At 43.6% G+C, this 17157-nt stretch overlaps 1 protein-coding gene across 1 annotated transcript; it reads left to right on the top strand.

The window, feature by feature from the left end:
* Nucleotides 1–2044: 2044 nt before the first annotated feature.
* LOC123428919 (very-long-chain 3-oxoacyl-CoA reductase-like protein At1g24470) lies at nucleotides 2045–17123 on the top strand. Its single transcript, XM_045113017.1, has 3 exons — nucleotides 2045–2664; nucleotides 8259–8328; nucleotides 16887–17123. The coding sequence occupies exons 1-3, from the start codon at nucleotides 2063–2065 to the stop codon at nucleotides 17121–17123; spliced, it is 909 nt and encodes a 302-aa protein (XP_044968952.1). The 5' UTR covers nucleotides 2045–2062.
* Nucleotides 17124–17157: the final 34 nt, after the last annotated feature.

Genomic DNA, 17157 nt, shown 5'->3' with positions numbered 1-17157 from the left:
GTGACGAGTGTGGACTCAAGTGTTGCAACACGTACGTACGCATGCACCTAAGTTGCAAGCTACGCAAAGCTAACTACTGTACGTACTACAGTACAAGCTGCAGGTTGTAAAGTGGTCTGTATATCGTGTGATCGTAATTGCCGGTTGGTAAAGCTAGCACAGTGACATTTCTTCAATTAATGACAGTTTTGTTTATCTTTATCCACCCATCTACTCCCTCCGTTCCTAAATATAAGTCTTTTAAGCGATTTCACTAAAGGACTACATACATAGCAAAATGAGTAAATCTACACTTTAAATTATGTCTATATACATCCGTATGTAGTCCTCTAGTGGAATCTCTAAAAAGACTTATATTATGAAACGGAGGGAGTATCAGACAGTAGGATGGTGCATTAAGAACTTTAACCACTCGTCTCTTTTTGTCAATAGTTGCCTATATAAATAGGACATATAATCAAGAGTTAGCGTTATTAATTATTCAAAGTGTTGGATTTGGATATAATGTTATTTAAAATAAGTCCATCTCTTTCCTCTCATTAAATATTTTTACTTAGGAGCACTCATAGAGGTGAGCTATTGCATGGATCCACTCCTTAATTTAACTCCATATAGACAAAAGTATCATGTAAGTGGTCTTATAGTCCACTATTGTACAGTAATTTTCTATAGAGATGTATTATTTTATTAATATATGTTCCATCTTACATTCACAAAATTGTTGGAGCACATATTGCGGTTGGCTATAATTTACGGTCTGCATCTCTTCCTCATCCAAAACATATTTATTTATGAACACGGGAAGTAATATATAAATCCTTATAGTCTGCTTACTTCATTTTATTATACTTACTCTAAGACCTGTTGTAGTTATGAGAAAAAAAAAACCTATAAGGCCGGAGTGAGGCGTTTTGGCACTCGGCCTCCTTCGAGGCTGTTTTTTTCTTCTTTTTTTAAGATCGAATTTCTTTTCAGTTTCAAAAAAATCTGAAAACATGTGTACAGGTAAACAAAGATGTTGTATGTATGTGTGTAAAATTTCAGGATGAAATAACTTCAAATTCCATCTGTATAAGAAATAGAAATTCATAGCCTTGCATGATGAATAGTATCATGGATTAAAAATTCCAGATTTGTCTTTTTTTGCATAGCCCTCGTTTCAATGTATTTCATCCTGAAAATTTCCACAGTTATGCATTATGCCTCCATGTGTATCTATAAAAAATGATTTTTTAATTAAAAAAACCGGCCCCATTAATTGAAGCTCGGACTCCAAAAGGGATTTTTTTGGGGGGGGGGGGGGGTTCTTATTTTCCAGGTTAGACATATGCAAAAGGTCACCTGTCCTCCACCAATCGCAAAGCATCTCTTCTTCCACGATACTTTCTTTTCTTAATTTCACATGTCTTGCTAATCTTTCGTCTATCATTGAAATTCGGAATTCCTGTCAAAAGGACCAGTGTCTTAGTTGAATTGTTGAAAAGGACCACACGCAGTATCAAATTGCAGAAAAAAAACCCCACCCCTTGTAGCTGCAGGCGCGCCAGGTGACGCGTGGCACCTGCCGCCACGGGCCGAGGCGACTGGGGCCTGCGCTACCAGGCGAGGCGGCCGGCCAGGATTCCGTTTCAGCCACCCATGCCATGGAACGGGCCGCAGCAGGTGGGACCTGCCGCCACCGTGCGAGGCGGCCTGCATTGCAGCAGGCGCCGAAAGTGGCGCTATATGGCATTGATTTTCAGGTTGTCCATGATGTCACGTGCGTGTTGTACACAAACCCGCCGAAAGTAGGACGTACGCCGTCCATAATGTCACGTGCGTGTTGTACACAAACCCGCCGACACCCGTATACCGTATACCGCCTGCGGCATGTACTGTATTTACGGAATTAAATCGATTTTTTTAGAAAAGGACGGAATTAAATTGATATGCTGCGCTCTTATAGATTTGGCTCGTTGTGCAGCACGATAGCTACACAACTGTGTTACTACTCTAGAATCTAGATGAGATGATTTCTGCGACGAGAGCGCCAGCATGGCCAAGCTCGCATCCCTTGTGGTTTATGGCCCTTGTCGTCGTCGGCCTCCATGCCATTGTTGTCTCCGTGGCAACCTTCCTCATATGGCTGTATCGCTCTTTTATCCGGCCGGGGAGGGATCTGGGCCGGCGCTATGGAAAGTGGGCGGTGGTCACCGGCGCCACAGATGGCATCGGTCGTGCCATTGCCCACGAGCTTGCGCGCCAGGGCCTACACCTCGTCTTGATCGGACGGAATCCCAGAAGGCTCTCCCTTGTCTGCAAGGAGGTCCAGAAAGCTGCGCCATCCTGCAAGGTTAGGACCGTGGTGTTCGACCTCGCTGGGGATGCGCCAGAAATGTCTCGCGGCGTGGCGAGTGTGACCGCAGCCGTGGAGGGGCTGGACGTCGGGATCCTGGTGAACAACGCCGGCGCGACGTACCCTGGCGCGGCCTATTTCCACGAGGTGGAGACTCGGGACTGGGAGGCGGTGGTGCGGGTGAACGTGGAGGCGGCCACACGGATCACTCGAGCTGTCGTGCCGGCGATGGTGACCAAACGGAGGGGTGCCATCGTCAACATGGGGTCCGGATCATCAGTCATTCTGCCGGCGTTCCCGTTCTACGCTGTGTACGCAGCAAGCAAAGCGTAAGTTATCCCACGGTATTTCCGTAACTGATTAGCTGCATGCGTACGTACTTACTGCACCTTTTTTGAGTTCACACAAGTGGACACTTTGCAACAATTTCTTGAGTTAAGCACCGAACAAGACCAAAACCAAAAACAGTACTACTACATTTAGCTTCGGTATATAAAACACTTAGCTTCGGTATTTGAAATGTGGTATCTCTCCCTAATCTCTTCTCTCCCTAATAATAATAAAACACCTATTGATTCTGTCGTCCGTCATTAAAATTACCTTTAAAGTTGGTAAAAATTATCCATCAATGCCACCGTAAGTATAAAAACGATTCACTTTTCGGATTTCAAAAATCGCCACCCCCTGTTATGTTCTCAAAAGAATGATATATAGATAGACCAGTAACAGAAGACTAGCGTGATGGCCAAAGGTGCAATCCTTCACGCGAGAGACCAAGGTTTGATCCCTGGCTTTCTCTACTTTTTCTCTACCTTTTTACCACTTTTTTGCATGGGTCGGCCCATGTGCAGCTTAGGGCATCCTGTTTAGTATTTTTTTCCTTTACTTTTTTATTCCTGTTTTAGTTTTTTCTTCTCTAAACTAATTCCAGATTTCAAAAGAACAAAAAATTTAAAAGTTGTCAGTTTGAAAAAATTAAAAAAATGCTAAACTGTTTATGTATTTACAAAATATTCAACAAGTCATAAAACATTCATGAGTTCAAAAATTGCTCACTATTATAAAACAAATCGCGATTTCAAATAAATTGTCATGAAATAAAAAATGTTCATGATTTTTTAAAATGATCCGATATTCAAATCACATTTTATGACCTTTTTTCCACTCTTATGCATGAGCCGGCCCATGTGCAGATCAGGGCACCCTGTTTAGTATTTTCTTCTTTACTTTCTTATTCCTGTTTTGGTTTTTTCTTCTCTAAATTCATTACAGATTACAAAAGAACCAAAAAAAAATATAAGTTGCCAATTTGAAAAAAGTAGAAAAATGATAAATTGTTTGTGCATTTAAAAAATATTCTGCAAGTCATAAAATGTTCATGAGTTCAAAAATTGCGCACAAATTATAAAACAAATCACGATTTCAAATAAATTTGCATTAAATAAAAAATGTTCATGATTTTTAAAATGATCCGATATTCACAACATATTCAGAATTTGGAAAACATGTCTATCAACTTTTAGAAAATGTTTGCAATAATTTAAACACATATGTTAATAATGAACAAAACTAGATGTCGTTTATATAAAGATTTTATTAGGAAACCTCTAGAGGTCGTTCTATGATTTTATTTAGTCCCTCGCGTCGGATAAAAAAAGGTTTCCGTGTTTTGCAGTTTGCTCAGCCATAAAATATTTTTTTGTGACGCCTTACCAAATCAAGCCGCGATGAGCATCATATTTTTAGTTTTTGAAATTACATTTTAAAAATGCCTTATCTCATCTTGACATCACTCAGATATAATTTGTGAAATAACATTTCAAAAATCCTTATGCCATTATTGCATTGGATTCATACCTTTTTATATCTATCACACCTGCATAACCTGATAGTTTTCTTCCGTTGCAACGCACATGCATTTTTGCTAGTATAAATAAAGATGGCTAACTTTCGTACGTTTGTAAAATAGTAACCTCAATGTCATGGTTAAATCGACGACTATCCCTTGCCCATTTTTTGCTTTATATCCATCAGTCCTGGTCAGTTTCTTTTTAACTTCTCTTTAGGGTCACTTCTTGTTTAGGACCACTTCTTGGTCTGCTCGTCTTCAGCATGATTAGGTGCACCTTCTAAAGATCATTGTGGTGAATACAGCTGTAAATTATGGTCCGATCAAACTCCTCATTTGATGAAACTGACCATTTTTATGCACCATTTAACATTTTCCCATCATTTTTGGGCTTTTTAGGGGGTCGCGTTGTCCCCGCGTGGATCAGCCATATGTATTTTTTTCTTATGTTCTACATATTTCATTTCCTTTTCTTGGCTTCTCTTTTCTTTTCTTTATTTATATATATGTTGTGAAACCACAATGAAATACTAAAAATCATTTATTTGCATGAACTTGTGTCAAACAATCAACATTTCCCTAGAGTTAATTTGAATGAACCTTTTAGAACATATGTGCAAAGATTTATTTTCATACATGTGATAATTGTTTTAGCATTTTATATTTGCATTAACCTTTTAGAAAATATGTGCAAACATTTATTTTCATACATGTGATAATTATTTTATCACTTTACATTTGCATGAACCTTTGAGAAAATGTGCAAATATTTATTTTCATACGTGTTATAATTATTTTGCAACATCAAAACAAAATTTTCACATGGAAAACAATTTTGACAAAGTCCATGAGCATTTTCAAAACTTAGCATATTCAGTTTTTAAATTTTTAAACCATTCCTAAAGCAAGGAATCACTTATTATAAAACTATTCTCGTTTACAAAATGCCATCACACATTATTCTTCATTTGTCTAATTAGTTTTTACCCCATGTGATTTTTTTATCATAACGGGCAACATTATTCATTCGAATACTTCTAAAAACTGTTATCATTGCCCAAAATAAATATTCATGATACGTATGTCCCTTTTTGTTAATAACCCACATATATTTTTGTGAAAAGTGGTTCATGATTCAGTTATAAACTATTTTTTCTATTGCTAAAGAATCTTCTAAATGTCAAATAAATCGCTCAAATTATTTGAATTAATTTTTCTTTTTATAAGCTGAAGCTCTATTTCGAATTTCATGTGTTAGGAATTACATAAAAATAATAAACGTGGATATAGCTGGTAGACTCTTCAAAGAATTTAGGTAACCTTTTTGCAAAATAAACAAATACATTAGGTAGCCTTTTCTACATAGAGAGAGCTAGATTTTAAGTTAAATAGCTAGCTTCTTTCCTTACTAGAAAATTAAGTACTCCCTCCGGTCGGTATCCTTATTACTTTTTATTACTTTATTAGTACAAATTTAATACGGATCGAAAGGAGTAGCTAAAATTTTAAGCTATATATAATCAACCGAGCTGTATTTCGCAAAACAAAAAAAAATCAACCGAGCGGTTTTCATCAGATGCCTGGTATGGCCTGCCACATGTGAGGCCCATGTGAATAACGCATACCTATCTTGCCCCTGGCTTATTATTATATATTCCCACAGCCGTAAGAGGCCCAATTGAGCATGCATTCTATTTTTATATAACCATAAAATGAATGTCACCAAAAAAATAAAACCATAAAATGATAGTAGGATAATTCTAAAAAATGATTGTAGTATTTCCATGCCAAGAAACAAAATTGGTCAAGGTTTTTAGAGATTAATCTACACCGCTATAACTTGGTCCCATCAGACGAAGACTATTATTTTCTAATTAATGAGGAAAAGTTGCTCGAAGTTTACATAGATTAATCTACAACTTTATCCCATCGAATACTGTTTCCATATTAAGGTGGATATTTCTCAAAACTCTTTAATTACTATAGTAATAATAGTGCATCAATACATGTATTCCTGTCATGGCTGAAATGAAGAACAAGTCTTGGTGAAGTGGTAGAATTGTGAATCTATATTGTCGGTATATAATGACATTTTTTCTAACTTGAGAAAATAGGTATTCGACTGGGTGGCGTCCTTGCTAATGGTGAATATTTGGCACAATAATTATTTACAGTTAGCAAGATAATATGTTTGTATGTTTTTAGGGGTTGTAATGTTAGTTAAGGATAGAAAGCGAATATTCAAGTGTTAACAATCTATATCTATATCTACTAATAAAGTATGGAGTGTTTCTGCCCATCCGTCGTCTTATGTTTTATAAAAAAGAAACTTATAGTTTTTTAAATAACCAGCGGTCCAGTATTAAGTCTCTCTCCATTCTTTCTATCTGTTGGGCTTTGGCCCAACTTCTGTATCCACTGTTTAGTATTTGGACATTGTGTAGTATTTCGTGCTCAGCTGCAGTAGGCCAAGTTCATTCTGTTTTCAGCCCGTTCAGGTCCCTTGTCTTTATTATTTACAGAGAATATGTTAAAATGATCGTGCTATAACTTTTCAACCGTACTATTAGTCACTCATCTTAACCAATACAAAATTCTTTTTGGGCATAACCTTAATTAACCTAATTAAATGCTATAGAATATTAAATGTTTTCTACCCATTTAAGTTGGCCACATATGTAAAATAAAGTATGTTAGAAGGGCTTGTAGTGTACCTCTTTTACAGACTAAGGAGTAGCAAATATATATATCTGTGTGTTTTTACCTGATTTAAATTGGCTAGATATGTTAAATAAAATATGTTGGGACCGTCTGCATTGAAACCTTTTTTCTGCAGACTAAGGAGTTGCGAAAAATATTTGTGCTTTCTGGGATTGGAACTCTTGACTCCAAAGGCCCCAACCAGCTGATCAGCATGAGTTTGTGCTAAAAAACAGGTTTATTATTTAATTAAAAATTCCAACCTCAACTCTTTGCACGAGAATACGTCACTTTATATACATTTGTAAATTGCGTGGAAATCTGGAAGGCTGTTCAAAAACCAAGGAATAGAGGAAGCGAAGGAATTAAATGGATTCACGCTAGCATCGCTGATTTGCTCTAAATGAATAAAATTGTTAGATTTGCATGGATGGTTGCATCAACATAAATTAAGCGTGTTTGCAAGTAAGACCAAATTTCGGAACTGTTGCTATGGAGCGACCCTATAATTAAAGAATTAATCCTTCCAGAGTCCACCAATCTTGCATTAATAATCCATTTTTAAGACTTTCATGAGATAACCACAACAAAGGAGGGAGTAGATTTCAACCTCAGCATGTGTGTCTCTAGTGCGGTCAGATGGCACCGTCTGGATGTTGTCGTGTCGCATTGATATACATTTAGGTGGACATGTCAATTACGTCTTCCGTTGCAACACACGAGCATATGTGCTATTAGAGAAAAATGTGGCATCAACCAACATAAATGCCATAAAGAAAGTTTTCTAGTGGTATATGTTGGCGTTCAACTACCTGACAACATCGATGATATAATCCAGCAACTAAGTGGCTCATAATATGGCAAGTGATATTGATCTGGCAAGCGGTATATGTTGGAAAAATTATCAAAACATGTCAACCTGAGATCTAATTTCAAAGATCTCGTCACGAGGAAGCTAACGGTGAAAGTGGATTGCCAATTTAATTAGCGATTTGAGAAATAAAGCTTTTTAAATTTGGAAATAAAATGAATCTTTGATGATGACTTGCCTATGTGTCTTTACATGCATGGAAGAGAGAGAGAGAGAGAGAGAGAGAGGAGGGGAGCCGTCACATGGGAAGACTTGTGTGCGCTGCTGCTTCCTAGTGCGGTGCTTTATTCTTTTGGAAACTTCACTAGCACTTTGCTGGCACTTTGGTGTGATCATTTACATCAGTTATAGTGTGTGTATATTAATCTGCATATGCTTAACAAGAAGAAATTTGCACGGATTGGGGGCTAAATATAACTTCTTAAGCACAAAGGAGAGACAAGAAAAAAAATGCATTTCTATTACAAAATATTATTTCTAACTTTCATTGATCATCCTGTCAGGTATATTGATCTGTTTTCCCAAAGTGTAAGCATTGAATACAAACAATATGAAGTGGATTTGCAGTGCCAGGTACTTAATTTTATTATTGTGCCAACATTTTTGTTTTGCATGGATTCACTTATGGCTATATTTGTTCAGGTGTAACATTTTGTTCAAAATAAATTGTATTCTAATAAGTCTAGTAAGTAAAATAGATAAAGTTCCTTGGCTTTTCACAGGGTTTTTTTTCTTACATGGGTGACAAAGACCACATATTTGAAATACACCGGTCATCTTGCGCGGTATCATATACTACTCCCTCCGTTCCTAAATATAAGTCTTTTTAGAGATTTCACTAAATGACTACATACGTAGTAAAATGAATGAATGTATATTTAAAATATGTCTATATACATTCGTATGTAGTCTTTTAATGAAACCTCTCCAAAGACTTATATTTAGGAACGGAGGGAGTATATCTTTGTAAGTTGCTATTTCGATTTACTTCCGAAATAAGTTTCTATCCTGCTTTACAATAAAACGTCAACCAACTCCAACATACCAAGTAGTACAAGTGCGGAGAAGATGAAAATAGGTTCGAGGAGGCAATACCACAAACACACCCTTAAGCGGAAAAAACAAGTGGTACATGACGCCTCTATAGAGGAGTCAACTGCTAGGAGGTGCAACAAGCTCACAGACGACCACCTAGCTAAAGACCATCCAACATAACACCTAGACGGCCCATGTCCCGTTTTGCACATGGAGGATGCTACTGCTGCACAAAACCCACGAGTTTAAACACAATGTCAAAACTATGCCACAAGAAGACCTTCTCAATAAGCATTTTCATTGCGTGTAGTTCACATGGTCCAGGTTAATGCCACAAAAACCAACCAACAAAGGCGCCTCCTATTACGAGTATGGTGAGCACATGGTCATCTATAAAGTCGCCCAGGTTCGAGGCCTACCACTCAGGACCAGAGCCTCAAGGACATAGCTCCACAAGGTTTTCGGATGGCATGACAAGTGAAGAATCCACCTAAAGCCATCACTCACACCTACAAACTCGATAATGTGGAGTGCTCTTACTCCACATATCTAAGACCGGTGTTGTTTCCAATCCATCCACATAATGTATCGGGAACAACAGCCGGTGCAGCACACCTAAAACGCACACCTTACGCACACGTTGCAGAGGCCGGGGCTTTAACCTCCTTCTCTAAGAAAAATGACAAGTGAAGAAGATATGTGCCCTAGATTCGGGAACCTCGCAAAGGGTGCACAAGTCATCGCCAGCCTGATGTCCCTTTGTCAGCTCCATACGCGATACAAGGAGATCACGAGCAACTTAACAAATGAAGATCTTCATTTCCAGTGGTAGTGGATTGTCCATGGAGAACTGTAAGAAGCGAGGATCGACAAGAAACAAAGGACAAGGTGATCCATAGGTATGCTGAGCTAACGGTAAAGTCTGGAAGGAGCAAGGATCCACGACAAAGCGTGTGGGATAGCTGCCGGCGAACACTGCAGGGCATGCCGCAGCACATCCCAACCCAAAGTTGTGTTCGATACAAATGTTAATTGGAAGAAAATGTTTTAATGCCCATTGTGGAAAGGCAAGGGAACTTGGAGCATTGGGGGGGGGGGGGGGGGGGCAATTAGCAAACCACACGATAGGAAGTCAGCATGAAGGGAACTCTTAACAAGACATGGATCTAGCCAGAAGAGGGTACCTTCTCAATCACCTATGGAGATGCTGATATCCAGGAGGATATCATGCTTAATTAATTGGACGATTTTATCGAACTGGTATCCCTCTCGTTAACACAAGCCAGGAAAGGGCAGCCCTACAAAAACTTAGCTTCGATAAGTTGCAACCATACGCACCACTCATCCCTAAGTAACCGCCACACCTACTTCAGCATGGGTGTCATGCCCATGGAACGAGAATCGAGAATATCCACTGGTATTTAGGGAAGTAGCCATCTGTATGAGATCAATTGTAGATCTTTTGGATAATAGTAGAGTGTCGAACCCCACCAGTGAGCAGAAGGAATAGTTCCTAAATTGAAAAGGGTATGGAGATTGTGTTTTTTATGATGGAGTAGCTGAAAATGATCCCAATGATGTCTTGAGTGTTGGCGCTGAGAATGGCTTCAGATTGCCCCACTCGAAGGGGTGGTTCCAGATAAATCAACCCTCTAGGAGAAACGTGTCACTTTGGTGGCGAAAAAATTCTAACCACTTAGGAGACTTTTGAAGTCAATATAAGACTAAGGGCAACGTATATGAGTCAAGGGTGTCCCCATATATGTCCCATATGGTAGGGAAGCTACCTAGGGGCTAGCTGCTTGGGCCCCATAGGTCACTCCCTGGTCTGGATCCAGCCCCTCACACTCTTTCTTATTAAAAATAACTTCTTAATTTTGTCTCGCTCCGGGGAAAATATTTTCTTCACTTTGGTTTTGGTCCATAATGACATCTTTCTGGCACGTCCCTTACATTTGTGCAATCTTGGAAAATAGCGGTAAAATTGATAAAAGATATGTGACATAACCTACAAAACATGGTTAATATTAAAAAAATAATGATGTAAAATAGACGTATCATTAATTACTTCTAGCATCCATTGGCCCCCTACCAAAATAAGCCAGAAAATTCCATGTCAAAGGCGTCATGCACCCTCCTTAAAAACAATATACAACCCCATCATATAAACGGGGAGGATACAAAGGAAAGAGTCGATAAGCATGGATTTGCCCCTTTGGAGGTAAAACTTCCATGCCACCACTCATATCAAAACCTTGGCCCGCTTCCTAGAGGGTCAAAATCATGGACAATTAGGATCCGATACTCAAGAAAGGATAACGGGTACAGAGACAATTTGAATTTGAGACTGGCTATAATACATTGCTGCTCCTCAAGCGGGTAACCTGTTAGAATAAATCCGATGCTCTCTGCCGATTTACCGAGGACCAAGCAATCACACAAGCACGACACCGAGATTTGTTAACGAGATTCACCGATGCGGCTACATCCCCGGGGCATGACTACGGGCGCTCTTCCCCGTGACACCATCACAATACCGCGCCCCGGCCGTCCGGGCGCCAGCACACGTCGCCGGCTCCCTCGCACGCGTGTGCTATTATGTTGGCATATGTTACATCGTGTGTCTAGCCCCGCTATATATGAGAGGCCTAGGATACAAGTGTCCTGCTTGGACACGACTCCATATCCTATCTAAACACAATACAACTACAAGTCCAACTATAACCTATCTTGTACACAATATTCGACACAACTCTAACAAACTCCACCTTGACGAATATTCTCCACCACCTTGAATTCATCCATGCGTCAAACTTCCATGTACATTGGACTTGAGCTTATCCCATGAGCACTGCTGCTACTCCAAAGACTTCATGTGACTCCACCTGCAACTTGTAGTTCCTTCTTTTCCTGACTATAGTCAACGCTCGAACGAAATTAAGCTCCACATTACTCTAATTACGCTCCCAACTTCAAGAGTATCCAACACCATCGCATACCGATCACTGACCTACGTGAAAGTGAATAACTCATATTGGGTGTCGCACATAAGAGTTACCCGAACTCAACATCACCGCTCTTCCTTGACCACCCGTGTGAAACTTGAAGGAATTTCACCATTGCTTGTAGCCATCTCGAGTCAAATTCGCAGTTTGTCTCACCACATGTATGACCACCAGAGGACTGGCCCGTCTCCATGTCCCGTGCGTACCGCACGCCTCGCCATTATTACCGCGTCGAGCCTCTGCTGTGCCTGTCGAGTCTCAAGGGTCGCGAACCCACACCACTCAACCCATACCGCAGAGTACCACCGATCTTCACCGACCGATGCCGAGTATCACGTCTCCATCAGACCACTGGTAACCAGTCCGATCCACGTGTCTCTCGCTATCCGCTGAAATAGGTTTCGACTCTCCATGCATTTACGTCGTAGCCCCTCCATCAGCACATAGTGAAATCTTCCACTAGACTCCAGCTCCACCTTCAACATGATTCCATGTAACTGGCCGTGCTACCTCGCGGCTCGTTGACTTCAAGCTCTCATGTGTACATTGCCTTGAATCAACCCTGCGCCATAGTCCGTCAAAGCCGCACAAGCCCTCACGCCTACACCACGTGTTTCCACGTCCCAGAAGTTGGCCACCATCAGCATCATGCTCCTATGTCGTCGTTGCTGAAATCACCGTCATCTTCTGCTTTGACCGACATCCCCATCGATCCGTCAGACAGTCCAGTCCGACCCAACCGAAATTAACCGACTACAACCATGCTCCACCCTGCGTGCGTCGTGCCCTCCACACATCTCCATGCATTGCTTGACGCCATGTGTATGCATGATCTTACCACGACGCGCTCCATACTCCTCCCTTATACGTACGCCATGTGTAGGTTGTCTTTTATTTCACAAACAAATCACGTGCCCTTTGCCTTCTATTTCGACAGCAACTCACGCCTCAACTCGCTTTTGTACTGCAGCGTCCAGCGCTTCGGCCCGCAACTAGCATTGGGCATCTCCAGGCCCACTGCTGCCACCATGCACGCGCACCAGCCCCGGCTCCTGCGCACACCACCTGGGTCGACTCTGGCTTTGGGATTCCACGCCTCGCCCTGTTCCTGTCGTAGGACTTGTGCCCTAGCGCTAGCTTAGTGTTGCGCGCCGTCCTCCAGCCAATCCGAGTGCGCCGCCACCTTCGATCGACCTGATCGAGCTAGTGGACTCGAGCTGCAGCACATCATCCCGATTCCGTCGAGAACTTCTGTGACTCCGTCGCCGCCGCTCAATCACTGCATCTCGCTGCCATCGACGATTTTCAATTTTGCTCCGTTGCCTCGATCCAAAACAACTTCCAACTCGATTTCCTGGCCTTCCTACTCGGCGGCCAAACATATCGAATTCGAGCATGCTAATTAGATCTCTCAACCATGCACCGATCGTCGTCGACATCCACAGCTCCTCTAGATCAGTAAAATCCGCAGCCTCCTCGTAACCTTGCTCATGATACCACTTGTTAGAATAAATCTGAGGCTCTCCGCCGATCTACCGAGGATCAAGCCATCACACAAGCACGACACCGAGATTTGTTAACGAGGTTCACCGATACGGCTACATCCCCGGGGCATATGACTACGGGCGCTCCTTCCCGTGACACTATCACAATACCGCACCCCGGCCGTCCGGGCGCCGGCACACGTCGCCGGCTCCCCCGCACGCGTGTGCTATTATGTTGACATAGGTTACATCGTGTGTCTAGCCCTGCTATATATGAGAGGCCTAGGATACAAGTGTCCTGCTTGGACACGACTCCATATCCTATCTAAACACAATACAACTACAAGCTCAACTGTAACCTATCTTGTACACAATATTCGACACAACTCTAACATAACCTTTATGGTACAACTTCTCTCTTGTCTAAGTTGATCTTTAGTCCCGACATGGCCTCAAAGAAGATGGGTAAGAATTGAAGGTTCATAATTTCATGTTTCAACTCCTACACCATGATCTCGGTGTCATCTAGAGGTAGATGGTGCCTTTTTCCTTTAAGAATATGCTTAAGTACACGAGAAATGTGGCCGACTATTTTGGCATTTCCCTAGATAACAACTAGGGCTTTCGCCTTAAGGTTAAAGAGGAGACGGTGGGGTGCCCCAGCCTCACTCCATACGAAGAACTAATTAGGGACCCAGTTCTTCATTAATGTTGATTTAAGTGCCACCAATATGGGGACGGATCGTAGCAGTCGAGGACGACTCGATCGGGAAACCTAGCTACCGCCCCGCCGTCGCCCCTCTCCTCGCGCCGCGCCGCCTGTCCGGCCTCCCCGACCTCCTCGCGCCGACGTGCACCGCCACGATCTCCTCTTCCTGCCGTCGTCCAGCCCCTCGCGCCGAGCCCTTCACGCCGAGCCGTGACCTCTAGCCAGCAGTCCGCCCCGACGGCGAACAAGCAGGACCACCGGACCCCATCTCCGCCCCCATCCCGCTTCGCCGCTGCCGGAGGGGACGCCGGCGAAGCCGTGCGCGCCCCGGGGATGGCGGCGGCGGGGCCCCTCGCGTCGGCCCTCGGGCTATGGCGGCGGCGCCTCGCGTCGGCGGTTGCGGGATCCGGTGATCTCGCCAATCGGAGGGCGGATCCGGGGCTCCATGGCCGGATCTGGCGAGGCTCTCGGCCCTTGTGGTAGGGAGCGGCAGCCGGGCGAGGTTGCGCTGGTCGGCTGGGCACGAGCAGTGTCCAGGGCGCACGGTGCAGTGGCCTTGGCTGGTGCGTGGCGGCCATGCTCAGCGGTCGGTGACGGTGGATATCCAGCGTAGCTCCGGGAGAAATCCTTGCTCCGGTCTTCATCGGAGCCGTGACGGTGACGCCCGCGGGTGCCGCTATCTTTCTTGGAAGCGTCGTTGTGGAGGTGTGCTGTTCCTCTTCGTCGGCCGCTGCCCGCACCGCCACCTGCGCCCCCAGGTCCTGATATGTGGGCCTCTCTCCTGCGGATTCTTAGCGGTGCCGGCGTGGTTGCCGGGGCCCTATCGGCGGGTGAAGCCGGTGGAGGAGATTCGGATTGGGGAAACCCCTTGGTTGGCCCAGGCCGGCCATGCCGACGACGACGCTCAAGGGCGCCGTTATTCTTTTTGGAGATGTCGGTATACATCTGCTCCTCTGCTCCCCTTCCTTGGCTCTCGGGTGAAAACCCTAACTCCGGTGGGCGGCGGCGGCGTCTTTGATGTCGTGACCTTCCTGAAGGCGTCGCCTTGAGGGCTGAGTAGTGATGGGCACTGTGTGGGTCCTGAACGGCTGGTGGTGGTGGGCACTGCTTCGGGGGAAACCCTAGGACCTGGTCTTCCAGATCGGACGATGGCGGTACTGCGGTGCCGTTTCTCTCTTGGGACCATCGTTTGTGGAGCAGCGCTGGCAGACTGCGGCAGGAGGTGGAGCGGCTTCGTCTTGCACGAAGTTTCGATGGAGCTATCAAGTCATGCCTGGCCGACAGGTGCTACGCAGAGTCATGCCTGGTTGGCAGGTGCTATGCACGACAGATCTCCCGAAGTCTTCGCATCTGGACGGATGAGCGCAGGGCGGTGGCGCCGTTGGGCGTCGTGGTGGCGTCGGCGGATGATTGGACTGGCAAGGATGATGCGGATCTCTTTCCTGAAGATGGGTCAGTGGTTCGAGGATGATGGCGGCTGGTAAAACGTGTGCGTGAGGTGTGCGTTTTAGGTGCGCTGCACCGTCTGTTGTTCCCGATACGTTATGCGGATGGATTGAAAACAACACCGGTCTTAGATATGGGGAGTGAGAGCACTCCACATTATTAAGTTTGTAGGTGTGAGTGGTTGCTTTGGGTGGTTTGATGTATACTCTTGTTAGACCTTTGTGGAATAATTAATATGATGGCTGCATGCATCGATTGATGCAGAGGCCGGGGGTTTAACCTCCTTTTCTAAAAATAAAAAAGTGCCACCAATAGAGATGATATATGCATGATCCAACAAATCTAAACGGTCATGGATACCCCTCCTCTCCAAGACCTGGTGGAGGAAGGACCCGCCTAAGCTTTCCCAGGCCTTATATAAGTTCAGCTTAAGGACTGTTCCCTTACGGTGATAAACATTAACTTCATGAAGGGCCAGAATCACTGCGTGAATATATTACCCCTTAAGGAGGGCGAACTGATTGGGCTGTGTAAGCCTATCCGTGACAGGGGCGGGCCTAGTCATGCATAGTCTTAGTGAAAATGTGCTGAAAAATGTTGATCACCATGATTGGCTTCAAATGCCTAATCGGGATCAGGGTTATCACACCCAAGTTCAAGCAGCATATGTCAAGTGATCGAATGAATAATTCTTGGAACATTAACTGGCATGATCGCCTCCTTAATACTATCCCATAACTTCTGGCAAAAGATGACTGGAAGGACATCCGGTTGAGGGGGTGTTTCTTTTCAGAGACTTTTTGGTGTAGGGATTAAAAAAAAGTCCCTTTTAGTCCCATGTGAAAGAAACAGGAGGGACTTTTAGGGACTAAAAGGAGGTATTTGAGACTAAAGGAAGAAGTCCCTATGAGAGGGACTTTTTGAAACTTTTTTGACACTTTTTTCAACAGAGCCCTTACTTTTAGCATGTCATTTAATAACTTTTAGTACATTACTAGAAATAACATGATCTTTTAACGCATTCAGGTGGGGCCATGGCAACCTGCGGGGCCAACATTCTATGGTTAACGCATTCCCATAATGGGGCCCATGTTGAAGAGCGCCTTACAGAATGAGTAGATATGAGTGAAGAGCACCTTACAGAACGAGAATGGGAGTTTGGGTTTAACCCCAGAGTCAAGGGCACTAACCATTAGAGCAGTAACATAACAAATGACGTGTTCACGGCCATTCCTATCAAATTATGATTTCCTCCTTCGTAGTATTCCAATTAAGAAAACAAAAAAAATGTGATAGCACCTGGGAGTCCCGACTCCCGACACCCCATTATGTGGTCGTTCAGTAATTTCAATAGGATCGACGACGCCCACGGCATGCGTGCCACAATTTTAGGGGCGATCGTTTCTCCACTGATATATACTACTACTTCACAATTATCTCTTCCAACTGTAGATTCCATTGTACGTCGCTACCAAGATGTCCCGAGTTGGCGACTCGTTGTTCGTACCTTCCCCACAGGAGTACGCGGAAGCCGGTGTTCGCTGCATTGGTTACGAGGCAAGATGTGTCCCCTATTGGCGCCACTCGGTCCAGTGTTTCCTCGCGTCTCTATTGCCAGATTTTGCTCTTAATGCTTGGCGGCTCCGAGTTGGCATCCGGAAGAGACGGGAGACGAGCTCCTCTACTTGAAGAAATGATCGAGTTCATAGTCTTTGTTTCTTCA

Source organism: Hordeum vulgare, chromosome 2H, assembly GCF_904849725.1.
Source record: "Hordeum vulgare subsp. vulgare chromosome 2H, MorexV3_pseudomolecules_assembly, whole genome shotgun sequence".
Lineage (NCBI taxonomy): Eukaryota > Viridiplantae > Streptophyta > Magnoliopsida > Poales > Poaceae > Hordeum > Hordeum vulgare.
This window is presented reverse-complemented; position numbering and strand designations above follow the sequence as displayed.

Excerpts from the sequence above, each read along its gene's own strand:
- LOC123428919 (XM_045113017.1), top strand. The coding sequence starts at position 2,063 with ATGGCCCTTGTCGTCGTCGGCCTCCATGCCATTGTTGTCTCCGTGGCA. Across the intron at positions 2,665-8,258 it reads GTGTACGCAGCAAGCAAAGC|GTATATTGATCTGTTTTCCC; the intron begins GTAAGTTATCCC and ends TCATCCTGTCAG. Across the intron at positions 8,329-16,886 it reads AAGTGGATTTGCAGTGCCAG|ATTCCATTGTACGTCGCTAC; the intron begins GTACTTAATTTT and ends TTCCAACTGTAG.